The following is a 27,983-nucleotide window of genomic DNA, read 5'->3' on the forward strand; positions in this document are numbered from 1 at the left end:
ATGGCAACCACCAAAGGGGGCACGGGCCGGAAAGCAAACTTTATTAAACTGCTGTGCAGGACTCCGGGGAATGGGGGCTGCGGTAGGGCACCCTGCCCGGTCGTTCTCCCCTTCCCCTGGCGGGCAAGGCAAAGAGCGGCGTCCGTCTGTCCGTCCCTGCGTGGGGAGCGGATGCTGGAAGTGGGCTTCTCACTGTCGCTGCTTTGGGTAGTTGCAGAGTAATTGCCTGAAGTTAACTAGGCAAATTAAACTCATATTCACCTTTTAAAGAAAGCGTACAGCATCGAAGCTTTCAGGGTGGAGGGCAGCTGCGCTACCTAAGCGTTCCCTAGGCCTCCAACTTTACGTGCTATCGCACTAGGGGAACTCGGTGTGCTGACTCTAAGGAAGGGGAGGGAGCGTAAAGCGGAGTGGAAACACCACGGATAGGCTCTGCAACCAGATGGGGATCCGATGCTCTCGTGCACACTGAGACCCACTGATAAGCTGAGACACACTGATAAGCTGCACCTTTGCTACCCTGAGCCAACGACCTGTCATGTTTTTAACAAAACACTGTACTCTAGGGAACTTTTGCTCATTCTAGTATCATCATAATACCAAAACACACCTCCATCCCAAAAGGTCCGTGCCTCCGAGGGACGACCACCCCTCACTGAGGGCGTGCTATGAATTTCTCAGACCCCTTACCTTTAAACAAAAGCAAGAAAACTTTTCACCAATCATAACCAAGGTATGCCTGACGAGAGTCACTCAAGCCCCACCTAAAGGAGAGAAAATAATGTAAACTGTCTGAAGTGAAAGGGGATGTTAGGGAAGATACCATCACGAAGGATACCTTTCTGACTTCTGGGATCAGTCGACGGGCTGAGCCTCTCTTCCCCCTGCCACCCTCCGCACTGGGACTCTGTGGGGTAACATTTGAACACTGCCTTTCATTGCATTGTTCCCAGCCGTGACAGTTCTCATTGAACGTGACTAGACCAAGGGCGTGCTACATTATTTAGGTGAATCCGTGACCATGATAGGTCAGTACCCTGAATCCGACCACAACTGTAACAGTTACTCAGCTATGCCCCTTAACGTGACAGTATTTCATAGGGAAAAACATTAAGCCTAAGATTTCCCATGCCTAAGGCCCTAGGGGTCAGGCAGAGAAGGAACCCGAGACTCTTAGCTATGCAACTCCTGAGAATCGCAGCTTACAGTTAGTCACTCACTGTCTTCCGGTCTCACAGAATGAGGCAGAGGTATAATTAATTCCTTCTCCATCTCTCTGGAAAGAGCTTTTCTCCTATCTGTGACAAAGGAAAAAAAAAAAGTTGCGATCATGGGAGTCATTACACAAAGCCACAATCTGTGAATTCACTACTACAGTTAAGATCATTTTTAGTCAAAAAACACCTCGGCAGCAATGTTACCACTGCAAACAGCGCGGCAAGAAAAATTCCACTCAAGGTAAAGGAAAGGGCGAGCTAAAAGGACGAATGACGTGACCAAAGGCAACTGCAACAACCATCTGGTAGATGGTTGTCCACAGCCCTTGGATTTCATGGTTGTCTTTCCTGACAAATGAATCCTGGAAGAACAGAAAAGATACACAAGGTGTCCTTTGTGGAGCCTTTGGGGAGACTACTGAAAGGAAAACCAAACCAAAAAACTAGGGACAGCAAGCGGCGTGTACGTTGGTTCTGTTAACAGAGTGACACTAACATACTAGAAATTTCCACGTTCTTTGCCCTCTGCCTTAAAAAAGTCACCCAATTCTGTCAGTGTTCACCGTCGCCTTTTTTTTTTTTTTTTTTTTAAATTTTCACGTGGACATCCGAGGAAAACATTTTGAGTCCCTGTCATCAAGGGAGAGGGGGAGAAAAAAAAAGAGAGGGATGAGGGGGGAAGAAGCACAGCCATTCCTTGCCTCGGTAACACGAGCAAAAAGCTCAGGCGCTCGGCAACAATGCGCTTTGAAAGACAAAACACAGAAGAAACAGCACGTTATTTAATCTCAGCTGTAGAGTCACGTGTATTTGTACCTGCTCATTTATTCATCTGCCAGTTTATTTTGCTACAGACGCTACAGAACGTAGAGACTGCGAGGTTACTACAACCTTTTGTAACCGATGCAATCTTTGGTAGGAATAGCTATCTAAAAGAGCCAACAAAATCCCCTTCGTCGACAGCCATCTGAACAGCCTGGTTCGATACGCTCACAGAGAGACCCATGAAAAATCCACCCTTTCTTTCAGAAAAGTAAATAAATACATACATACATACGAGACGGTAAGGAAGAAAAGCTGAACACACGGGATGCAGTCCTTTGCCAAGGGGCAGATCCAACATCAGCACAAGGAGCTTTGGGGCATGTGAGTGATCATCTACACCAGCCATCGGGACAAGCCAAACGCACGCACACGAGCCTCGATTAAAAAACAAACAAACAAACAAAAAAACCCAACACGTTAAGTTCCTTTATAGCTTATGGAAGTACCAACCTACAGCTTAGATGCAGTTGGATTGCATCAGCTTAGGGACTGCCTCCTTCAAAACGCACAGGGCGGTGGGAAAACCAGTCTCGAAAACCTGTTGCCTAACAGGAGACTGTTGCCTGCTCCTCCACAGGTTACATTCTTCCAAGCATCGTCCTGTTCCTGGATTTTACCAGCCACAACAGGATGGTCCCACTGGCATGAGTCGGGGACGCTTCGCACGGGGTTTATTTGACGCTGAAGTAAGTCTTCTGTGGGTATAAGTAACGCAGCACGAGATGGAAAGTAAGCTAAGGTACCGTCTGCGGCACAACGCTTGTGCGATATTGGACCTGAGGGGACCAGTCAAAGCCTGCAATAATCGCTGAGCGGGTGGGTAAGTAGGGAGCCCTACGGGAAACAGAGCTTGTGTTCTGCAAAGCTCTTTTCCCGTCAAGAAGAGGACCTTTTCTATTCAGCGTCTTTACCGAACTTTAGGCTACTTCCTATTCGCTTTGGCAAGTTAGCCTCCATAGAAGCCAAGAGATTTTAAACTGCCAAGCACCATTTATAGTTCCTGTCCTCCGATGACAGGGAATTTCAATCGGGGCGCTAGTTAATAGGAAAGTCTGGCTCTGTTTCACGCAAATCAAGTACCTAACCACAGACAGGAGTCTGCAGAAAGAACGCTTTAAAAGATGAATTTAAAGAGAGGGATGATACTCACTTTTCCAACATTTCTGCAATGACTGTGGCAAAAAAGGCTGAACCAGGGACGTCTCTATCATCCCCTCTAGGATTTAGCAGTTCCATACAGTTATGGGTCAAATACCACAGCTTCAACGCAAGGCAGACCTCGAAGGTCACGTTTCTGTCTGCGTACCGAGTTCTGCTGGAAAGCCCCCAGCCGCTCAATTCCCAAGCAACTTTGCCACGGCCAGCGCTTACCTGGAGTTTTGCTTTCTCTCGCTGCTCAGTACGGGCTCAAGGCCTCTTTTGTTGCACACAGTTCAAGCAAAACTCTCGGGACATAACCAACAGACAGACAGACAGGCAGAAATCACCTCTCACGTCTGTCTTGACCGACCACAACCAGCGTTCTGGAAAGCCCCGCAAGCACTAGTTTATTTCTAGGACAACTCTGAAAGCTGAGGCAGGACAAAGGTTAGCCTCTTGTACCACAGACTGAGCAACAAAGAGACAGAGCTCAACAGGCCAATTCGTTCTAGGTCTAAGAAGCTACTACAGCTTGGCAGGCACTACGTGGCTTTCCTTTGCGCTTCCCACGCCGAGCAGTTCGCGCTTCTGCAAATTTGATTAAGCCTTTGAGCCTGGGCTGCAGGAAGTTTATGAGCACGCCTCGGTTTCACCCAAAGGTTGCTGCGACTTACCCGGACAGCTGGGACAGACGGGCTGCTCTTTCTCCTGGGAAACCTGCGACTGCAGCACGCCAGCTGCAGCTTTCCTCCCTTCAGCTGCCGCGCCACCTTCGCTCGGCGACAAACCCCGCGGGGGTCCCAGCGGCGGGGAGCTGCTTCTGCCCTGGTGAGCCGCAGGGAAAGGAGAGAGCCGGCCGTCAGCGCGCGGGGGGAGGAAAACCTCCGAGGCGCAGCCCGACGATCGAGCGCAGCGAGGACCCGCGCCCGGCCGCCGCAGCCCCCACCCCTCCCGGCCCGACGCTCCGGGGAAGCGCCCCCGAAGGCTCTCGCTCGCCTCACCGCCGGCAGCCGCGCTCGCAGCCAGCGGCAACCTGCGCCTCCCGGCGCGCACGGCCCGGCCCCGGCCGCGGCCCCGGCTCGGGGAAAGACCGGCCGCGCGCCACAGAACTACAGCTCCCAGCATGCCGCGGGACGGAGCAGTCCATCCGCCCCAGAGGGGAGTCGGCCAAGCGCACGCAACCGCCCCCCCCCGCGCCGCTTCGCCCCCCTCTCCCCCAGCCCTCCGAAGCCCCGCGCAGTGCAGACCCCGCCGCACGCCCGGTCCGCTCCGCTCCGCTCCGCTCCGGCGCCGCCCCCGCCCCGCACAAGGGCCGTTTCCGCAGAAGCCGCCGACCGCGTGGCGCCCCAACCGCCCGCCGCCTGGCCCCCTCCCGGCCCGGCCCGGCCCGGGGCGGCGCCGACCACCAACCTCGTTGCGGCACCGCGCCGCGGCGGCCCGACCCGAGCTGAGCCCGGCGCGGCCCGGCCCGACAGCTTCCGCCCATAGTGCCGGCAAGCCCTGCACGGCACCTCCGCCCTGGGTTCCTCCGAGCCAATCACGGAGCGTTTCCGCCCTGAGTTAAGGCTAGCCGTGACGCCGCTTCCGCCCTGGGTTCCCAGCCAATCATGAACCGTATCCGCCCTCAATGACGGCTCGCCAGGACACCACATCCGCCCTCACGGTCCAGCCAATCACGGAGCCGTTTTGGCCCTCAGGGAAGGCACGCCCTGACGTCACTTCCGCCCTCGGTTCCCTCGCAGGTAACGGGTCTCAAGGCAGTTTGTTCCCTTTAAACAATAACAGAGGGCGGCTGTGCTTCAGAACGATTGCATTTCTTGAAATCTATAGGAAGCAGTCCGTGAAATGTGATCTCGGAACCTCGCCTTTTAAGCATCAGAGGCAAACCTGCTATTTGTATGTGCTCCTTAGAAGCTAAACTGTCAGTCTGCAATTGTTTTACCTTTACTGCAACTCAGGACCGCACTCGGAGCGCTGACTCAATGCCGTGTGTGCTGTCTCCAGCTAGCTGTCAGGCGCACGCTGCTCCACGGAGAAGTCAAATTTCCTCTGAAATTGCTTACCCAAACCAGTATGGGACGCAATAGGAAACTAGGGAGGAAGCAACCTCTCCTCTGCACTCAGAGTCCGTCCTGCCGTCAGCTACAGCATGGGACAGAAACCGTATTATTCAGATGCGGAGGTATCAAAGATGATCCTCTGAAGTCGCATCGGAGAACTTGAGGCTGGGGGCTGGCAGGAAAAAAAGTAACTAACAAGACAAGCCATCCTAAGTCTGTAAAAAAAAAAATAGAAAAAAAGGAAAAAATAGAAAAAGGTCGGAGGGTGGGGGTGGGAAGGCAGTAAGAATCAGCCTGATAAAAGGTTTACAAATGAGATGAAGAAGAAGAGGAGAAGGGGAGAGATTGTCTATGCAAGGCAAGAGACCCAGGAGGCAAAGGCTGAAGTCTAGGCAGGCAGACTAGAATGTGACGAGGAAACATACTGGCTTTCTATGAAGAACAGAGCTAGCAGCAAGGAAGTAATAATGGCAGACGAGGGAGACTAGTGCCTTTTCCTTTCACGTGAACATACTCCCTTCACTAGAGCCTACTCCCCTTCAGTATGAAACGAGGACCAACGCTCACAAAATTCAGTTATAAAATAGGAAGCTGCCCTTTGGCAGTCTCTTTCTAAGTGCCCATACCCATCACTTGCTCCTCAAACACTTGCTCATATGTTAGAGAAATGCTCAATCAGTCTTGCTAAAAATACTAGCAGTGAGAGCCTAGACTCATCGCTCCACAAGCGAGTGAAAGCAATCATTCTGCCTCGGTGCAAACATGCAGTATCAGTATGGGACAGACCACTCACAGCCTAGAGCTTCTACTTTCTGTGCTAATTTTTTTTAGCATATATTCTTAACAGTTGCGATTTGCTATTAGCAATCTATATCAAACATTTGATGTTTAATGGTAGCCTGCAACTCAGCTGCGTTCGGCATGGACAGGAAAGTGCTCATTGGTAGGAACCTCATAAATTGCAAGTTAAGCAGGGAACCTACGTTATAAGACACGTGCAGAAACCGCAGCACCTGAACGTAAGCTAACTCCTTCTCTACGCTGGGTATCAAAAACCAACCCTGAATAACTCTCGACATTGCAGAAGCAAGTCCCAAGAATGTGCCCGTAGAAAAAAAAAATTGGGATGGCAACAGAATTCATTTCATAAGAGTCTTTTGAGGCAAGACTTCTTGCAGCCTTCCAGTAACTCACCAACAGAAATACGCTTTTGTTATCAAAGACCTCTCTGCATTACAGTTTGCGACGTGCCAGTTTCACACATTTTCTAACCCAAGACCAGCTTCTCGATGCACCCCTCGAACGCAAAAGAACGGATTTAGTCTATGCTGCCTGAACTGTACTTTCCTCGGTCAGAAGGTAACATGGTTCGTTCCGGAAAGCATCATTTTTCAGTAACAACCTTCCCCACAGGGGCCAAACATTACGTTAACCAGCCCAGGAGATACTCATGCTATTTCATACATGACGATAACAGGGCAGATACTTGCTATATTCAATTCCTAAAGCGAGCCTCCTTTGGCAAAAGAAAACGCTATTTATTTATTTATTTAGATTTTTATTTTTTTTTTTAAACAATGCCGTGGGTTGCTGTTTTCAAAGGCCTCTCTGTCTTCTCTGATGAAGACATCTCTCATGTAATTATGGAAGCTGCAGCTGTTTCCACTGACAAGCTCTCAAAGTCCTGGGCTCACTAACCTGTGACAGCCGTAATATCCAATTGCAGGTGACGGAATATTCTAGTTCTGCTCATTTCCTTTGAGGCCCAGAAAAGCTCATGACAACAGGAGTACCATGAAAGGACCCATAATATTACCTTTATTTTCAGCTTCTTCTAAGTCCTTCTCGTTTGCCAAGAGAATTTCTTCTCTCTGATCAGGTAACAAGTCAGCAAGACAACAATCAATCTCCGCTCTCTGAAAGAGAAAAGTTTCTCAACTGCATCCTTATATGAAGTCCGTGGTGTTTGACATCTGGCTCACTTCAGCTCATTTCTACTGACACATCTTCTCACTGTCTTGACTCCCTGGATGCTTGGAGCCAGCTGATTTTTTCCAGGACCCATTTGTGTTATAAACCTGTATTTTAAGACTTGCCACGTGTTCCCAACCTTAAAGAGTGAGCACATACTGTTCTCTCACCTGCTCAGGCTGCAGAGCTGCCAGGGTCCTGCCACCAGCTCGAGCCCTTTCACCCTGCTGCTCTGCTGGAGGGCCTGCCAAAACAAACAAACAAACAAACAAAACACAACCACAAGACACGCAGACAAAGGTTACAGCCCATGTGGGAGGAAACGAACGCTAACCTTTCATCTTCCAACTCTTTACTCAAAGCAGGAAAACAGGTACGGTCCTAATAGACATATCAAAGAAATTCACTGTATGCCAGAACAGGAAAATCTGTATCAGATACCAAAATGCTGCCACGGTCCCCGAGCACAGCCCTTTTCAAGGCATCACAGAGATTCAGCAAGATCATCCAGGTCATAGGGGACAAACAAGCTCGTATCAAAGCTGCACACAGCTTGTATCAAAAAGACTTGACAAAGAGCAAAAGAATACAAGGACGGCTAAATCTCAGGGCGTAGGAGAAAACTGAAAACAGGGAGGCATCCTTTGAAAAAGTTTAATTAGACAACTAACGAAAAGAGAAAAGATTGCAAAACAACACGGGAATGTACAAACAGCGCTGGAAGCCAAAAGCGGCCTGAGTAACAGCTTGCAGAATAGCTGCTCTCTCCACGCCTCTCCCTGTGCACACTGAAGGGTTCCTACGGAAGAAAGGTTTTCTTCTTGGCGTGGATATCAAAGAACCTGTCTCAAACTGAAACGATACAGAACAAGTTTTGAAACAGAAGCAGAAGTAACAAGTCAAAAGGCTCACGCAGCATTTCACTAAGGAGTTCTCAAGTAGCTCACGGATAAGCTACGTTTTCATTTTTAACTCTCTTGAAATTGTCTGTAGGACAGATGACTTGAAATGTGACTAATAGGCCCGGACTTCTATTTCAGAAGCGTCCTACAGAAATTGCCAGAGCAGGAATTCCCACGTTAAGGAAAATAACAGGAGGTAAGAAAAGAACTAGCGGACACTTGATTAAGAAGACTTAATTAAGGAGCGTTAAAACAGCTTTTTAAAGCGAGGTCATACTTTATAAAGTAGAGCGTATTTTCGTGTTCTTTGAAAAAAAGTGACACACGCGAGGAGATAAGAGTTCATTTTAAAAAGGTACCTGAGTATTTCAAGCGTGTTTTGGAAGACAGAAGACAAAAGAAAGAATGGGAGTAACCACGTTCCATGGTAGAGGAAGGGTCGCAGTAAGATTTCACCTTTACTTTTGCTGTTCACCATACTTGTAATCGTCTGAGACGTGGGGTTACAAGATGAAAAGCTTTATAGCTGATACAAATTTATTGCAGTAGGACAAAGTGAAAAGCGCTGATATCGCACTTTTTCCCAGAAAGGAACTTCTCGGAAAAGGAGCTAAGTTTCCTGGTGGACGCCAACTTGAACACGAAACAGCAATGTGCCTTTGCTGCAAAAGCAGCTGAGGGTATCCTGGGTGGCATTAGGCAAAGTATTGCCAGCAGGTCAAGAAAGGCGATCCTCCGCCTCTGCTCAGGAACGGTGAGGCCGCACCTGGAGTGCTGGGCCTGGGCCTCCCAGTACAGGAGAGACCTGGACACACTGCAAAGAGTCCAACGGAGGGCCACGAGGACGGTAAGGGACTGAAGCACCTTTCCCATGAGGACAGGCTGGGAGAGCTGGGACCGTTCGGCCTGGAGAAGAGGAGGCTTGGAGGGGATCTCATCGACGTCTGTAAATACACGAAGGGAGGGTGGAAGGAAGACAAAGCCAGACTTTTCTAACTGGTACCCAAGGAACAAAAAAGGAGGCAACAGACACAGGCCGAAACATAGGATGTTCCCCTCCTCCTGTGGTTTCCTGAACATCAGTAAATACTTTTTCGCTGTGAGGGTGACTGAGCACTAGCGTAGGCTGCCCAGGGAGGTCGTGGAGTCACGGTCTTTGTGAGGTTTCAAAACCTGTCTGGACGTGGTCCTGGAAAACCAGATCTGGGTGGCTCTGCTTGAGCAGGGGTGTTGGACCGGGTGACCTCTGGAGGTCCTTCCGACCTCAACCAGCCTGTGATTCCTTTGCAGCCGCTATGCAACCAAATAGCAAGCACAATTCAAAGCAGATAAACGTTAAGAAATGCAGAGGCAAAAGGGGAAATCAGGCCTCGGTACTGCACATAATCCTATGAAAACATCACCTCAATGCTCATCAGCGTCGAAGAGCAACTTACACGTTTAAGCTTTTGGAAAAGGCCTAGGAAAGGCAACAAGAAACATCACCAGTCTAATCAAAACTCAAAGTTAGCCTTGCTATCTCATAAACTGAAGGTTCATTTGCATCTTGGATGCTACGCAGAATTTTATTTTTGCCTATCTTAAAAAGGTCACAGTAGAATAAAAACAGTTTCAGCCAAGAGAAACAGGGATCGCCAAACTTTTGGAACAGTTTCTGTAGAAAAGGACTAAGAAAAAAAAAAACTTTTTCACGTGACAAAGAGACGATGAGGGAAAAGACGATGTCTCATATCATAGAAGTTGAACAGAGATCGATCACCCGTGTTCTCTTTCCATACAGAAGGCGGGGGCATCAAAAGCTAGCAGGAAGCAAACTTCAACGCTCCTCCTGCCCACAAACACACACAAAATAAAGGAATCAGTTCTCCACATAGTGCTAGCTCCAGAGTTTACACACAATACCTAGTTAAGGCTCGTGACTGCTGTGACCCACGGATGCTAAGTGTTTACATGGGTTCAAAGGATATGGCCGATTTTTACAAGAAACACATTAAGCGTTTTTATACTCAAAGGCATTGGCTTGTCTTAAAGTGCAAGTCACAAGTATCGCTCTATACTCGTTCCATTCTGCTAAGACCACCGATCTTTGGTCTGACTTTCTGCGGCCCTTGTTACATTGTCACAGCAACCCAGAGGCAGGAAAACATTCCTGCATACGGTAACAAAAGACCGAGTCATTAAAAGAACTTACGACAAAAACCCAAACTACACACTATCTTAGTTCAGCCGTACATTCTATATGCACGCTTTCACCCTGAAATCTTCAATAATAGATGATAACCTCTAAGACTAAAAGCAATACAAATTCTACCCAGTTCTTTGAATGCAAGTCTGATGCAGCAAGTCATCAGCTGGAAGGAACCCGAGCAGAGGATTCAAGATGTTCTATTCCAACACTAAAAATTACCTTTCAAAAGCCGTTTGTCAAGCAGAGCGTAGTTTCCCATTTGTTGAACAGGCAGGCCTAGCCAAATTTCGACCCTAAACTTCCAGGAAATCTCTACAGCTCCCAATGTACATGTTACTTCCGTACTCACCTGCAGGTTTTACCTCTGAAAAAAAAGTTCCAACTTTCTTCCCTTCCACAACACCTGTGATGACACGACCCGAGATCTTTGGGTGGGTTCCACTTGCAATCACTGCAGAGGTGCCTCCTTGGAGGGCCCACAGAGCTGCTTTCACCTGCGATGAAGGATAGAGCCAGTTCCCGAAAATGCATTTGTTATTTGAATCCCCATGCTCAACACGAATTCTTGCTCCACTTTGATCACTTACGTTTCCCACCTGGGATTTGGTTCCAAACGTCACCGATTGTTGGTCTCCTGGGTAGGATATGTCAGTGAGCTTTGCATCATCGGATCCAGGAGGGCTGTCAAAGAGTCCTGAAATGAATAATAAAAAATTGTTAATGTTACATATCTTCTGTTCCAAAGCTCACCAGGGAAAAATAACTAAAGCCTTTGAGGCTAAAAACCTGTATTCCACTCTACAGGATTCAAAACTTCCACTGAACCCTCCTTTTGTGGAACTGAAAGGATGAAACACTAACATGCAGGCTCAAGATGCGTAACTTCACCGGAATTGTAGCTAGTGTGAGGAAACAGAATATCCACATGCTGAATAGTATCACGTACGCTGGGAAGTACCCACACTTCAGTGAGGTTAGAGAGAAAACCGGAAAGAAGTTTCCAGCTTTTATACGGTTCAGAATCAGGGCTGACACACAAGAGTGCACAACTGAACAAAGGACAGTCCTCTTCACCTAAAATCTCAGATGATATTCCCGAATGCTGTGTTGTACACTGATAAACCGGGCAACTTAGAAATATGTATAAAGGCTAACTATTGAGTTCTGCAAAGAAAGGACACAAGACTATAGACACACACTTATTCATTTTAAATAAATATTGTACTTTTATTTAACTATGTTCTGAGTTGAGCGATACTTCTGTTTACCTAACATGTAAACCCTAAACTCTACCGCCAAACTTCCCAGAAGTTCTATGCGAACAAACACGTCACAGATTAAAGCGCACAAGTGAAGAGTACCTGAACTCTTCCTTTACAGCTTGGGAAGGAAAGGACACTTCTTTCCATAAAGAAGATACCACAGCAAATGAATAAGCTGTGAGGAAATGGGAGCGGTGTTTTCGTTTGTTTTTTATTTTTATTTTTTTATAAGTTGTTTGGACTACCATTTTTGTTATTTTTTTTTTCCTGAGGCAGTCATTTCAACTAGAATCAACCATGAAATCCATCTGAAACAGCTGGAAGAAATTGTGGTTATGAAAAGCCAACCTCCTCCTTCCTTCTCGGGGCCTACAATATGGACCAAAGTCCAGAAGCCACCGAAGGAAACACGTCTGGAGATGATAAAAAGAGTACGTGATTTTGTTGATGGCCTGGTGTGAAACTGTACCTACCACCTTCCTCTTTCCAGAAAAGTACCTTCAACATCAACAGGTGACAGACTTCACGGCAGCACAGCTCACAAGACTAGACCACTATCAGCCACACGTCTGGGAGACAGAAAAGCTAGCAAGCTCCAGGTATCTGGAAAGCAATATCCAGGACATGTAAAGTACCCATAAATCACTGAAAGACAGAATCCACTGCCGGAAGAAGCAAACGATTGTAGAATAGCGTTCGGCTTATATGCAGGGAAAGACTATGTATTTAGAATCAGGAGCGTTACTCATGACTATATACAATTCCGAGGAGCTAGCAGAAGTACCGTAGCGTCCACACAGGGCGTGCCTTCCAATCCTTTTACCGGCTTTGTTGCCCTCCTCTGTACGCTTTCAGGGATCTTAACGTTCTTTTTATATTGTAGAGCCCAGAATCGCACACAATATTGAAGGAGAGGCTTCGCCAACGCTAAATACAGTGGGAGAATCACCTCTTTTGACCAGCTGCCTACACTGTGTTTAATATATCCCAAAATGCTAGACGATAACCCGTGCTTCTGAATCCTCTAGCTATCTTCCCAGGGCCCTGAAATTTATTTTGATTGAACACAGACTTCTTGCTGCAAACTTGTTGGTACCCACGTGAAAGAGCAGGAGTAAGGAATAATCTGAAGTTTGAACTAAGCTCGTAAGCTCGCTAGCAATGTCCCTGATCCAAGCCCCAGGCAGGTAGAAAAGCTCTCGGTAAAGATGGTCTGGTCTGCAGATGGGAGCCTCTGTTCCCTTCAGAAGGCAGTCACCTGTGACTATAACCTGGCACTATTTCTTCACAACGCTGGCCTTGATCTCTCGATCACTCTACAATTCCACGAAAGGAATTGCCTCCCAAGTCGTTCTTGACTGACCACAACTAGCGTTCCATAAAGCCCTGCAAGCACTTGTTCATTGTTTCTAGGATAATTCTTAAAGCTGAAGCGGGACAAAGTTTTGTCCACAAAGGCCTTCGGGGAGACTTCTGAAAGGAAAACCAGGCCAAACCAAAAAACTAGGAACAGCAAGCGGCGTGTACGTCGGTTTTGCTAACAGAGTAACACTAATGTACTAGGAATTTCCATGTTCTTTGCCCTCTACCTTGAAAGTATCACCCAATTCTGTCAGTGTTCACCATCAGCTTCTTTTTTTTTTTTTTTTTTTTTTAAATTTTCACATGGACATCTGAGAAAAACATTTCGAGTCCCCGTCATCGAGGAAGGAGAGGAGAGGAAAAAAAAAGAAAAAGAGAGGGGGGTGGGGAAGAAGCACAGCCATTCCTTTCCTCAGTAATGTGAGCAAAAAGTTCAGGCGCTCGGCAACAACAGAATCATAGAATATCCTGAGTTGGAAGGGACCACCGAGGATCATCGTTAAGGACCACCGAGTCAAACAACGCGCTTTGAAAGACAAAACACAGAAGAACCTGCACGTTATTTAATCTCAGCTGTAGAGTCACGTGTATTTGTACCCGCTCATTCCTTCACCTGCCAGTTTATTGTGCTACAGACGCTACAGAACACACAAACTGCAAGGTTACTACTACCTTTTGTAACCGATGCGACCTTTGGTAGGGCTAGCCGTCTAAGAGAGCCACCAAAATCCCCTTCACGCCTGGATTTCACCCGGAGGTCGCTGCGACTTACCCGGACAGCTGGGACAGACGGGCTGCTCTTTCTCCTGGGAAACCTGCGACTGCAGCACGCCAGCTGCAGCTTTCCTCCCTTCAGCTGCCGCGCCACCTTCGCTCGGCGACAAACCCCGCGGGGGTCCCAGCGGCGGGGAGCTGCTTCTGCCCTGGTGAGCCGCAGGGAAAGGAGAGAGCCGGCCGTCAGCGCGCGGGGGGAGGAAAACCTCCGAGGCGCAGCCCGACGATCGAGCGCAGCGAGGACCCGCGCCCGGCCGCCGCAGCCCCCACCCCTCCCGGCCCGACGCTCCGGGGAAGCGCCCCCGAAGGCTCTCGCTCGCCTCACCGCCGGCAGCCGCGCTCGCAGCCAGCGGCAACCTGCGCCTCCCGGCGCGCACGGCCCGGCCCCGGCCGCGGCCCCGGCTCGGGGAAAGACCGGCCGCGCGCCACAGAACTACAGCTCCCAGCATGCCGCGGGACGGAGCAGTCCATCCGCCCCAGAGGGGAGTCGGCCAAGCGCACGCAACCGCCCCCCCCCGCGCCGCTTCGCCCCCCTCTCCCCCAGCCCTCCGAAGCCCCGCGCAGTGCAGACCCCGCCGCACGCCCGCTCCGCTCCGCTCCGCTCCGGCGCCGCCCCCGCCCCGCACAAGGGCCGTTTCCGCAGAAGCCGCCGACCGCGTGGCGCCCCAACCGCCCGCCGCCTCGCCCCCTCCCGGCCCGGCCCGGGGCGGCGCCGACCACCAACCTCGTTGCGGCACCGCGCCGCGGCGGCCCGGCCCGGCCCGACAGCTTCCGCCCATAGTGCCGGCAAGCCCTGCACGGCACCTCCGCCCTGGGTTCCTCCGAGCCAATCACGGAGCGTTTCCGCCCTGAGTTAAGGCTAGCCGTGACGCCACATCCGCCCTCGCGGTCCAGCCAATCACGGCGCCGCTTCCCTGTGGGAAGGCGACCCTGAGGCTGCCCCTGTGCTGCCTTTTTATTTATTTATTTATTTATTTATTTTTAAAGAAGGCGCGGGTGTTCTTGGTCCTCTCTCGTCAAGTCTGTCTGCGAGAAACAACTCAAATAATTTTCTTGACACGCGATCTTCTCTGAGGCTATTTTATTCGCGGTTGCAGTGGCGGGCGTCCTGCCGATCAGGAGCGCATTGCAGTAAGCACAGCATCAACTTTTAGTCCCTGTTCCCCGACGCCCGATCCCCTCCCCTGTGTCCTCACTGGCCGAGTACTGCAGGTTCACAAGCTACTCGACGCTCCTCTGTCCCATGTATGTACAATTTTACTTCTTTTTCAACCCTTTAATTTCTCCCTTCTTATTTCCTTTTTTTTTTTTTCCCCTTTCTTATGTTTCAGGAACCTGTGATCTTTGTTTTACCGTGCCCACGCTGCTCAACCTGTTTTTCCTCAAGCTTCTGCCTTATTTCGGAACAGTGAGGCCGCCTACTGTCCGCTTACCCACGTGGCGTTTCTCCTCATTATGACTGCACAACTACCTCGGAATACAGAAAATTAGTTCTCTACTGCAAAAACACAACTCAGTTTCTCACAGTTCCCTCCTCTCCTTTCCTTACTCCTACTGTTGTTTTTGCACCTCTTCACGTACCGCGCTCTTGAGTTTCTCCAACGTTAAGGCGCAATAGTCTTCTTCGGATGTCACGGGGGATGGGAGGCGTACAACGCCATTATTTTTACAATACCAACAAATAGTTGTTTGAGCCAATTCTGTTCAGGTAACCACGAAGTTAGTTTCTCCCAAATGTTTCTAAATGCCCAGGAACTGTCACATTGAGCTACTCTATGTAGGATCTTCCCCCCCCCCCCACGCCCCCCCAGTATACCTTTTTTTCCCCCCAAATATCAGTCAAATCCGTCCCGTTTGATCTACATCTATACAGCAACTAGCATTAATTACAGTGCACGCTCCTCCTTATGAGGTTATTAATGAATCTAATACTATTCGATTCTACGGTACTATTTTTGCAAACTTATCAAACTTATTTTCTAGTTCTTCAGTTATAGCGGAGATATTTGCAATAGCTTTTTCTAATTCACCCACCCCTCACCAAGGTAAAAACCACCTTGCAAAGCTGTGAAATACTAGAGAATTTTACTAGAGAATTGTCTGGAGTCCGCTTAATCCTGCGTGTGGTCTCAAGGGGGCTTTGGCTTTGTGGGTCTTCAATAATAGTCACGTTTGGAATTACTGCCTCCAGGGTGCAAGCTCCCTTCCATCCCAGGGGCAACACCTTCCTGGCTTTATTGCCACGTAGCCAGTACCACCTCTCGCCATTTGGGACAGGCCATCCAGGTGCAGGATTCTCACGTCGCATCTGGCACGCGCTATGTATATTAGCGCTCCTGTGGCTACCATATTTGGTGCAGCGTGGATTATTCCCTGCGTGGATAGTTCCACACCCAGGGTCAGTACTATCGCCCCCTGAGTTTCTATCACTGTTGTTTAAAAGGCACCTTCGATAACGCGGTATATTGTAGCCAGGATTACGCGCAGGGAGCGTGAGAAACACTCCGTAGCCAGTAGCTTAGGCTCAGGCGAGGATCTCAGTGAAGTAGTAATTTATTCGCGATCGCAATGGCACGCGTCCCACAAGCAGGAGCGCGCCTACTAGTCACACAGTACGGTTTGTGTACTTTCTTTCTCGACGACCGGGACCCTCCCCTGTTTCCCCACTGACTGGGTATTCCGGGTTCACAACCTATGCGACGCTTCACAGACACTACGTGGCCTTCAGTTGCCGGCCTGTTCAATTTCAAATTTCTTTTGACTTTTTTACTGTTTGAAGCGGTAATGTTTCTTCACTGATCTGACTTGACGCCGTGATTTTCACCTAGCTGCTCTGAGGAGTCCGGTTGTCTGCATTTTACAAGGTTGTCCGTTAAGCTTTCTTATCACTGCGAGCCTATCTCAACACCGCATTCCTTCCCTCTAAACAACGTAACTCTGCAAAAACAACATTTTTATTCCCACAATTCCCCCCTTTTCTTCTTTATAAACTGTTGATTTTTGCAAAACTTTTCTCTGCGGTGTAATTTGGTAGATCTCTTCCTCTTCTTCACCTTCTTTGCTTTCCATCCCCTCTAATATCATCGCCTTACGTGAGTAAGGTGGTGGCTCCACGGTCATTTGTTTCAACAGCGCAGTTTCAGTGAGCCGCTGTACCAGTCCTTTTACACAGGGGATAATGCAACAACCAAGGGCCGTCAAAACTTCTGCCACTACGATCAAGGATGCAGATACGGACGCCAGGATCCCTTTCCATTTAGCGAACCAAAATCCCGAACATCCCGCCAAGGGAGGGCGCGGCCCTGATTACTCTGCTAATTCACTGGCAGGCGCCGGAAGCCCCTGCAACGCCCCGCTTACTGCGCCACCCTCCCCGCCACTACTGCCGGCCATTGAAGCGTAGCGGCGCTCATTCATCCTCGCACACACGCACCCCCTCCCGCGCCCACCACCCCCACCTCACGGCCGCTGCTCCACCGCCCGTCCCCGCCCTCCCGGGGCTCAACCCGCCGCCCTGGCCCACTCTCGGGCGCTCCGCTCGCAGCCGCGACCCCCGAGCGCCCCGCCGCCGCGTCGCCGGGGCCTCCCAGCGGCCCCTTCGGGCCCCCGCGCGCCCGATTCGCTCGGCCCCGCGCGGAATTTGCATGCCCCGCCCCCGGCACCGCCTCTCCCTCCCCGCGGCTCGCCGCCCGCGTGCCCCGCCCACCGAGCCCCTGCGCCCGACCTCCGCTCCGCGCTGATTGGCGCAGCTCGGCCTCCTCTGGGCGTTCGCCCCGCCCCTTCGCCCGCCCGCCCTCCCTCCCCTCCCCTCCGGCGTGATTTGCATGCCCCGCCCCTCTCCCCGGAGCCGCGCCGCCGCCCGCCGCCTCATTGGCCGGGGCCCCGGGCCGCCCGCCCCGGCGGCACCGAGCAGCGCCGCGGGACCTGCGCGCGGCCGGCCGGGCCGGGCCGCTCTCGTCGGCAAGGAAGGCCCGGGCGGCCGGCCCGGCGCGGCGAGCGGGGGAGCGGAGCCGCCGCACGAGGAGGGGCTGCGAGCGCTGAGCGCGCTCGGGCCGGAGGGGAGACGCTTTGTCTGCTCCGGGAGCCGGGAGGAGGCGCGACCGGGACGGCGACCCGAGCTGGCCGCGAAGGGGCGTCCGGAACTGGGAAGGACGGCTGGGGGGCGGCTGCTGCTCAGGAACCGGCCGGGCAACCGGACACGCGCGCGGCGGTAGCTTTGCGTGTGCGTACACGCTGTTGTCGTTACTTTCTCTTAATTTGCTGTCCTATTAAACTGTCTTTATCTCAACGCGCACGCTTTACCCACCCCACCCCCGCTTCTCCCGCCTTTCCCGGAGCGGGGGGACTGGAGGAACGGAGCGAGGAAACGGCTGCGCGGCGCTGAGCTGAGCTGTGCGGCAGGTTGAAGCTCGGCAGCCGGAGAGGCTCCCGCTGCCCCGGCATCGCGGCCAGACCCCGTCGCCTTCCCCTCCCCCGACAGCTGAAGCTGTTCTGTGTTATGTAGCCCCGCTACATAACCTGCTCCCGTAAAGCTGGCAAGCGCCGTGTGCTCGGGGTGCGCGCTACTCCGTGCCCGGGGCGGCACCGGCACCGCGCCTCGGCGCCCCGACCCGGCCGCTGCCGCCCATAGCGCCGGCAAGCCCTGCACGGCACCTCCGCCCTGGGTTCCTCCGAGCCAATCACGGAGCGTTTCCGCCCTGAGTGAAGGCTAGCCGTGACGCCGCTTCCGCCCTGGGCTCCCAGCCAATCCCGGAATGCTCCTGCCCTCACTGACGGCTCGCTCGGACACCACATCCGCCCTCACGGTCCAGCCAATCACGGAGCCGTTTTGGCCCTCGGTGAGGGCACGCCCTGACGTCACTTCCGCCCCCGGTTCCCTCCCACGTAACGGGTCTCAAGGCAGTTCGTTCCCTTTCAACAATAACAGAGGGCGGCTGTGCTTCAGAACGATTGCATTTCTTGAAATCTCTAGGAAGCAGTCCGTGAAATGTGATCTCGGACCCTCGCCTTTTAAGCATCAGAGGCAAACGTGCTATCTGTAGATGCTCCTTAGAAGCTAAACTGTCAGTCTGCAATTGTTTTACCTTTACTGCAACTCAGGACCGCACTCGGAGCGCTGACTCAATGCCGTGTGTGCTGTCTCCAGCTAGCTGTCAGGCACACGCTGCTCCACGGAGAAGTCAAATTTCCTCTGAAATTGCTTACCCAAACCACTATGAGACGCAATAGGAAACTAGGGAGGAAGCAACCTCTCCTCTGCACTCAGAGTCCGTCCTGCCGTCAGCTACAGCATGGGACAGAAACCGTATTATTCAGATGCGGAGGTATCAAAGATGATCCTCTGAAGTCGCATCGGAGAACTTGAGGCTGGGGGCTGGCAGGAAAAAAAGTAACTAACAAGACAAGCCATCCTAAGTCTGTAAAAAAAAAAATAGAAAAAAAGGAAAAAATAGAAAAAGGTCGGAGGGTGGGGGTGGGAAGGCAGTAAGAATCAGCCTGATAAAAGGTTTACAAATGAGATGAAGAAGAAGAGGAGAAGGGGAGAGATTGTCTATGCAAGGCAAGAGACCCAGGAGGCAAAGGCTGAAGTCTAGGCAGGCAGACTAGAATGTGACGAGGAAACATACTGGCTTTCTATGAAGAACAGAGCTAGCAGCAAGGAAGTAATAATGCCAGACGAGGGAGACTAGTGCCTTTTCCTTTCACGTGAACATACTCCCTTCACTAGAGCCTACTCCCCTTCAGTGTGAAACGAGGACCAACGCTCACAAAATTCAGTTATAAAATAGGAAGCTGCCCTTTGGCAGTCTCTTTCTAAGTGCCCATACCCATCACTTGCTCCTCAAACACTTGCTCATATGTTAGAGAAATGCTCAATCAGTCTTGCTAAAAATACTAGCAGTGAGAGCCTAGACTCATCGCTCCACAAGCGAGTGAAAGCAATCATTCTGCCTCGGTGCAAACATGCAGTATCAGTATGGGACAGACCACTCACAGCCTAGAGCTTCTACTTTCTGTGCTAATTTTTTTTAGCATATATTCTTAACAGTTGCGATTTGCTATTAGCAATCTATATCAAACATTTGATGTTTAATGGTAGCCTGCAACTCAGCTGCGTTCGGCATGGACAGGAAAGTGCTCATTGGTAGGAACCTCATAAATTGCAAGTTAAGCAGGGAACCTACGTTATAAGACACGTGCAGAAACCGCAGCACCTGAACGTAAGCTAACTCCTTCTCTACGCTGGGTATCAAAAACCAACCCTGAATAACTCTCGACATTGCAGAAGCAAGTCCCAAGAATGTGCCCGTAGAGGAAAAAAAATTGGGATGGCAACAGAATTCATTTCATAAGAGTCTTTTGAGGCAAGACTTCTTGCAGCCTTCCAGTAACTCACCAACAGAAATACGCTTTTGTTATCAAAGACCTCTCTGCATTACAGTTTGTGACGTGCCAGTTTCACACATTTTCTAGCCCAAGACCAGCTTCTCGATGCACCCCTCGAACGCAAGAGAACGGATTTAGTCTATGCTGCCTGAACTGTACTTTCCTCGGTCAGAAGGTAACATGGTTCGTTCCGGAAAGCATCATTTTTCAGTAACAACCTTCCCCACAGGGGCCAAACATTACGTTAACCAGCCCAGGAGATACTCATGCTATTTCATACATGACGATAACAGGGCAGATACTTGCTATATTCAATTCCTAAAGCGAGCCTCCTTTGGCAAAAGAAAACGCTATTTATTTATTTATTTATTTAGATTTTTATTTTTTTTTTTAAACAATGCCGTGGGTTGCTGTTTTCAAAGGCCTCTCTGTCTTCTCTGATGAAGACATCTCTCATGTAATTATGGAAGCTGCAGCTGTTTCCACTGACAAGCTCACAAAGTCCTGGGCTCACTAACCTGTGACAGCCGTAATATCCAATTGCAGGTGACGGAATATTCTAGTTCTGCTCATTTCCTTTGAGGCCCAGAAAAGCTCATGACAACAGGAGTACCATGAAAGGACCCATAATATTACCTTTATTTTCAGCTTCTTCTAAGTCCTTCTCGTTTGCCAAGAGAATTTCTTCTCTGTGATCACGTAACAAGTCAGCAAGACAACAATCAATCTCCGCTCTCTGAAAGAGAAAAGTTTCTGAACTGCATCCTTATATGAAGTCCGTGGTGTTTGACATCTGGCTCACTTCAGCTCACTTCTACTGACACATCTTCTCACTGTCTTGACTCCCTGGATGCTTGGAGCCAGCTGATTTTTTCCAGGACCCATTTGTGTTATAAACCTGTATTTTAAGACTTGCCACGTGTTCCCAACCTTAAAGAGTGAGCACATACTGTTCTCTCACCTGCGCAGGCTGCAGAGCTGCCAGGGTCCTGCCACCAGCTCGAGACCTTTCACCCTGCTGCTCTGCTGGAGGGCCTGCCAAAACAAACAAACAAACAAACAAAACACAACCACAAGACATGCAGACAAAGGTTACAGCCCATGTGGGAGGAAACGAACGCTAACCTTTCATCTTCCAACTCCTTACTCAAAGCAGGAAAACAGGTACGGTCCTAATAGACATATCAAAGAAATTCACTGTATGCCAGAACAGGAAAATCTGTATCAGATACCAAAATGCTGCCACGGTCCCCGAGCACAGCCCTTTTCAAGGCATCACGGAGATTCAGCAAGATCATCCAGGTCATAGGGGACAAACAAGCTCGTATCAAAGCTGCACACAGCTTGTATCAAAGAGACTTGACAAAGAGCAAAAGAATACAAGGACGGCTAAATCTCAGGGCGTAGGAGAAAACTGAAAACAGGGAGGCATCCTTTGAAAAAGTTTAATTAGACAACTAACGAAAAGAGAAAAGATTGCAAAACAACACGGGAATGTACAAACGGCGCTGGAAGCCAAAAGCGGCCTGAGTAACAGCTTGCAGAATAGCTGCTCTCTCCACGCCTCTCCCTGTGCACACTGAAGGGTTCCTACAGAAGAAAGGTTTTCTTCTTGGCGTGGATATCAAAGAACCTGTCTCAAACTGAAACGATACAGAACAAGTTTTGAAACAGAAGCAGAAGTAACAAGTCAAAAGGCTCACGCAGCATTTCACTAAGGAGTTCTCAAGTAGCTCACGGATAAGCTACGTTTTCATTTTTAACTCTCTTGAAATTGTCTGTAGGACAGATGACTTGAAATGTGACTAATAGGCCCGGACTTCTATTTCAGAAGCGTCCTACAGAAATTGCCAGAGCAGGAATTCCCACGTTAAGGAAAATAACAGGAGGTAAGAAAAGAACTAGCGGACACTTGATTAAGAAGACTTAATTAAGGAGCGTTAAAACAGCTTTTTAAAGCGAGGTCATACTTTATAAAGTAGAGCGTATTTTCGTGTTCTTTGAAAAAAAGTGACACACGCGAGGAGATAAGAGTTCATTTTAAAAAGGTACCTGAATATTTAAAGCGTGTTTTGGAAGACAGAAGACAAAAGAAAGAATGGGAGTAACCACGTTCCATGGTAGAGGAAGGGTCGCAGTAAGATTTCACCTTTACTTTTGCTGTTCACCATACTTGTAATCGTCTGAGACGTGGGGTTACAAGATGAAAAGCTTTATAGCTGATACAAATTTATTGCAGTAGGACAAAGTGAAAAGCGCTGATATCGCACTTTTTCCCAGAAAGGAACTTCTCGGAAAAGGAGCTAAGTTTCCTGGTGGACGCCAACTTGAACACGAAACAGCAATGTGCCTTTGCTGCAAAAGCAGCTGAGGGTATCCTGGGTGGCATTAGGCAAAGTATTGCCAGCAGGTCAAGAAAGGCGATCCTCCGCCTCTGCTCAGGAACGGTGAGGCCGCACCTGGAGTGCTGGGCCTGGGCCTCCCAGTACAGGAGAGACCTGGACACACTGCAAAGAGTCCAACGGAGGGCCACGAGGACGGTAAGGGACTGAAGCACCTTTCCCATGAGGACAGGCTGGGAGAGCTGGGACCGTTCGGCCTGGAGAAGAGGAGGCTTGGAGGGGATCTCATCGACGTCTGTAAATACACAAAGGGAGGGTGGAAGGAAGACAAAGCCAGACTTTTCTAACTGGTACCCAAGGAACAAAAAAGGAGGCAACAGACACAGGCCGAAACATAGGATGTTCCCCTCCTCCTGTGGTTTCCTGAACATCAGTAAATACTTTTTCGCTGTGAGGGTGACTGAGCACTAGCGTAGGCTGCCCAGGGAGGTCGTGGAGTCACGGTCTTTGTGAGGTTTCAAAACCTGTCTGGACGTGGTCCTGGAAAACCAGATCTGGGTGGCTCTGCTTGAGCAGGGGTGTTGGACCGGGTGACCTCTGGAGGTCCTTCCGACCTCAACCAGCCTGTGATTCCTTTGCAGCCGCTATGCAACCAAATAGCAAGCACAATTCAAAGCAGATAAACGTTAAGAAATGCAGAGGCAAAAGGGGAAATCAGGCCTCGGTACTGCACATAATCCTATGAAAACATCACCTCAATGCTCATCAGCGTCGAAGAGCAACTTACACGTTTAAGCTTTTGGAAAAGGCCTAGGAAAGGCAACAAGAAACATCACCAGTCTGATCAAAACTCAAAGTTAGCCTTGCTATCTCATAAACTGAAGGTTCATTTGCATCTTGGATGCTACGCAGAATTTTATTTTTGCCTATCTTAAAAAGGTCACAGTAGAATAAAAACAGTTTCAGCCAAGAGAAACAGGGATCGCCAAACTTTTGGAACAGTTTCTGTAGAAAAGGACTAAGAAAAAAAAAAACTTTTTCACGTGACAAAGAGACGATGAGGGAAAAGACGATGTCTCATATCATAGAAGTTGAACAGAGATCGATCACCCGTGTTCTCTTTCCATACAGAAGGCGGGGGCATCAAAAGCTAGCAGGAAGCAAACTTCAACGCTCCTCCTGCCCACAAACACACACAAAATAAAGGAATCAGTTCTCCACATAGTGCTAGCTCCAGAGTTTACACACAATACCTAGTTAAGGCTCGTGACTGCTGTGACCCACGGATGCTAAGTGTTTACATGGGTTCAAAGGATATGGCCGATTTTTACAAGAAACACATTAAGCGTTTTTATACTCAAAGGCATTGGCTTGTCTTAAAGTGCAAGTCACAAGTATCGCTCTATACTCGTTCCATTCTGCTAAGACCACCGATCTTTGGTCTGACTTTCTGCGGCCCTTGTTACATTGTCACAGCAACCCAGAGGCAGGAAAACATTCCTGCATACGGTAACAAAAGACCGAGTCATTAAAAGAACTTACGACAAAAACCCAAACTACACACTATCTTAGTTCAGCCGTACATTCTATATGCACGCTTTCACCCTGAAATCTTCAATAATAGATGATAACCTCTAAGACTAAAAGCAATACAAATTCTACCCAGTTCTTTGAATGCAAGTCTGATGCAGCAAGTCATCAGCTGGAAGGAACCCGAGCAGAGGATTCAAGATGTTCTATTCCAACACTAAAAATTACCTTTCAAAAGCCGTTTGTCAAGCAGAGCGTAGTTTCCCATTTGTTGAACAGGCAGGCCTAGCCAAATTTCGACCCTAAACTTCCAGGAAATCTCTACAGCTCCCAATGTACATGTTACTTCCGTACTCACCTGCAGGTTTTACCTCTGAAAAAAAAGTTCCAACTTTCTTCCCTTCCACAACACCTGTGATGACACGACCCGAGATCTTTGGGTGGGTTCCACTTGCAATCACTGCAGAGGTGCCTCCTTGGAGGGCCCACAGAGCTGCTTTCACCTGCGATGAAGGATAGAGCCAGTTCCCGAAAATGCATTTGTTATTTGAATCCCCATGCTCAACACGAATTCTTGCTCCACTTTGATCACTTACGTTTCCCACCTGGGATTTGGTTCCAAACGTCACCGATTGTTGGTCTCCTGGGTAGGATATGTCAGTGAGCTTTGCATCATCGGATCCAGGAGGGCTGTCAAAGAGTCCTGAAATGAATAATAAAAAATTGTTAATGTTACATATCTTCTGTTCCAAAGCTCACCAGGGAAAAATAACTAAAGCCTTTGAGGCTAAAAACCTGTATTCCACTCTACAGGATTCAAAACTTCCACTGAACCCTCCTTTTGTGGAACTGAAAGGATGAAACACTAACATGCAGGCTCAAGATGCGTAACTTCACCGGAATTGTAGCTAGTGTGAGGAAACAGAATATCCACATGCTGAATAGTATCACGTACGCTGGGAAGTACCCACACTTCAGTGAGGTTAGAGAGAAAACCGGAAAGAAGTTTCCAGCTTTTATACGGTTCAGAATCAGGGCTGACACACAAGAGTGCACAACTGAACAAAGGACAGTCCTCTTCACCTAAAATCTCAGATGATATTCCCGAATGCTGTGTTGTACACTGATAAACCGGGCAACTTAGAAATATGTATAAAGGCTAACTATTGAGTTCTGCAAAGAAAGGACACAAGACTATAGACACACACTTATTCATTTTAAATAAATATTGTACTTTTATTTAACTATGTTCTGAGTTGAGCGATACTTCTGTTTACCTAACATGTAAACCCTAAACTCTACCGCCAAACTTCCCAGAAGTTCTATGCGAACAAACACGTCACAGATTAAAGCGCACAAGTGAAGAGTACCTGAACTCTTCCTTTACAGCTTGGGAAGGAAAGGACACTTCTTTCCATAAAGAAGATACCACAGCAAATGAATAAGCTGTGAGGAAATGGGAGCGGTGTTTTCGTTTGTTTTTTATTTTTATTTTTTTATAAGTTGTTTGGACTACCATTTTTGTTATTTTTTTTTCCTGAGGCAGTCATTTCAACTAGAATCAACCATGAAATCCATCTGAAACAGCTGGAAGAAATTGTGGTTATGAAAAGCCAACCTCCTCCTTCCTTCTCGGGGCCTACAATATGGACCAAAGTCCAGAAGCCACCGAAGGAAACACGTCTGGAGATGATAAAAAGAGTACGTGATTTTGTTGATGGCCTGGTGTGAAACTGTACCTACCACCTTCCTCTTTCCAGAAAAGTACCTTCAACATCAACAGGTGACAGACTTCACGGCAGCACAGCTCACAAGACTAGACCACTATCAGCCACACGTCTGGGAGACAGAAAAGCTAGCAAGCTCCAGGTATCTGGAAAGCAATATCCAGGACATGTAAAGTACCCATAAATCACTGAAAGACAGAATCCACTGCCGGAAGAAGCAAACGATTGTAGAATAGCGTTCGGCGTATATGCAGGGAAAGACTATGTATTTAGAATCAGGAGCGTTACTCATGACTATATACAATTCCGAGGAGCTAGCAGAAGTACCGTAGCGTCCACACAGGGCGTGCCTTCCAATCCTTTTACCGGCTTTGTTGCCCTCCTCTGTACGCTTTCAGGGATCTTAACGTTCTTTTTATATTGTAGAGCCCAGAATCGCACACAATATTGAAGGAGAGGCTTCGCCAACGCTAAATACAGTGGGAGAATCACCTCTTTTGACCAGCTGCCTACACTGTGTTTAATATATCCCAAAATGCTAGACGATAACCCGTGCTTCTGAATCCTCTAGCTATCTTCCCAGGGCCCTGAAATTTATTTTGATTGAACACAGACTTCTTGCTGCAAACTTGTTGGTACCCACGTGAAAGAGCAGGAGTAAGGAATAATCTGAAGTTTGAACTAAGCTCGTAAGCTCGCTAGCAATGTCCCTGATCCAAGCCCCAGGCAGGTAGAAAAGCTCTCGGTAAAGATGGTCTGGTCTGCAGATGGGAGCCTCTGTTCCCTTCAGAAGGCAGTCACCTGTGACTATAACCTGGCACTATTTCTTCACAACGCTGGCCTTGATCTCTCGATCACTCTACAATTCCACGAAAGGAATTGCCTCCCAAGTCGTTCTTGACTGACCGCAACTAGCGTTCCGGAAAGCCCTGCAAGCACTTGTTCATTACTTCTAGGATAATTCTTAAAGCTGAAGCGGGACAAAGTTTTGTCCACAAAGGCCTTCGGGGAGACTTCTGAAAGGAAAACCAGGCCAAACCAAAAAACTAGGAACAGCAAGCGGCGTGTACGTCGGTTTTGCTAACAGAGTAACACTAACGTACTAGGAATTTCCACGTTCTTTGCCCTCTACCTTGAAAGTGTCACCCAATTCTGTCAGTGTTCACCATCAGCTTCTTTTTTTTTTTTTTTTTTTAAATTTTCACATGGACATCTGAGAAAAACATTTCGAGTCCCCGTCATCGAGGGAGGAGAGGAGAGGAAAAAAAAAGAAAAAGAGAGGGGGGTGGGGAAGAAGCACAGCCATTCCTTTCTTCAGTAATGTGAGCAAAAAGCTCAGGCGCTCGGCAACAACATAATCGTAGAATATCCTGAGTTGGAAGGGACCACCGAGGATCATCGTTAAGGACCACCGAGTCAAACAACGCGCTTTGAAAGACAAAACACAGAAGAACCTGCACGTTATTTAATCTCAGCTGTAGAGTCACGTGTATTTGTACCCGCTCATTCCTTCACCTGCCAGTTTATTGTGCTACAGACGCTACAGAACACACAAACTGCAAGGTTACTACTACCTTTTGTAACCGATGCGACCTTTGGTAGGGCTAGCCGTCTAAGAGAGCCACCAAAATCCCCTTCACGCCTGGATTTCACCCGGAGGTCGCTGCGACTTACCCGGACAGCTGGGACAGACGGGCTGCTCTTTCTCCTGGGAAACCTGCGACTGCAGCACGCCAGCTGCAGCTTTCCTCCCTTCAGCTGCCGCGCCACCTTCGCTCGGCGACAAACCCCGCGGGGGTCCCAGCGGCGGGGAGCTGCTTCTGCCCTGGTGAGCCGCAGGGAAAGGAGAGAGCCGGCCGTCAGCGCGCGGGGGGAGGAAAACCTCCGAGGCGCAGCCCGACGATCGAGCGCAGCGAGGACCCGCGCCCGGCCGCCGCAGCCCCCACCCCTCCCGGCCCGACGCTCCGGGGAAGCGCCCCCGAAGGCTCTCGCTCGCCTCACCGCCGGCAGCCGCGCTCGCAGCCAGCGGCAACCTGCGCCTCCCGGCGCGCACGGCCCGGCCCCGGCCGCGGCCCCGGCTCGGGGAAAGACCGGCCGCGCGCCACAGAACTACAGCTCCCAGCATGCCGCGGGACGGAGCAGTCCATCCGCCCCAGAGGGGAGTCGGCCAAGCGCACGCAGCCGCCCCCCCCCCGCGCCGCTTCGCCCCCCTCTCCCCCAGCCCTCCGAAGCCCCGCGCAGTGCAGACCCCGCCGCACGCCCGCTCCGCTCCGCTCCGCTCCGGCGCCGCCCCCGC

General features: G+C 49.7%; 1 protein-coding gene across 50 annotated transcripts; it reads right to left on the bottom strand.

The window, feature by feature from the left end:
* Nucleotides 1-20: 20 nt before the first annotated feature.
* On the bottom strand, nt 21-27,860 carry LOC136790304 (uncharacterized). Of its 50 annotated transcripts, XM_066993321.1 has the most exons (9): nt 27,362-27,851; nt 24,557-24,663; nt 24,319-24,463; nt 10,891-22,725; nt 4,593-10,797; nt 2,275-4,007; nt 1,221-1,298; nt 839-907; nt 21-764 (listed from the first exon to the last, which is right to left on the bottom strand). In XM_066993321.1, exons 1-4 carry the CDS (start codon nt 27,810-27,812, stop codon nt 22,319-22,321), a joined length of 1,110 nt encoding a protein of 369 aa, XP_066849422.1. In that variant the 5' UTR covers nt 27,813-27,851; the 3' UTR covers nt 21-764; nt 839-907; nt 1,221-1,298; nt 2,275-4,007; nt 4,593-10,797; nt 10,891-22,318. The 50 variants fall into 50 exon arrangements, with proteins under 50 accessions (XP_066849422.1, XP_066849430.1, XP_066849427.1 ...); XM_066993329.1 differs by lacking the exon at nt 839-907 and having other exon boundaries at nt 2,493-4,007; XM_066993326.1 differs by having other exon boundaries at nt 21-907; nt 2,493-4,007.
* Between the last annotated feature and the right edge of the window lie 123 nt (nt 27,861-27,983).

The sequence above is a fragment of the Anser cygnoides genome, chromosome 3 (assembly GCF_040182565.1).
Source record: "Anser cygnoides isolate HZ-2024a breed goose chromosome 3, Taihu_goose_T2T_genome, whole genome shotgun sequence".
In the NCBI taxonomy this organism is placed as follows: Eukaryota; Metazoa; Chordata; class Aves; order Anseriformes; family Anatidae; genus Anser; species Anser cygnoides.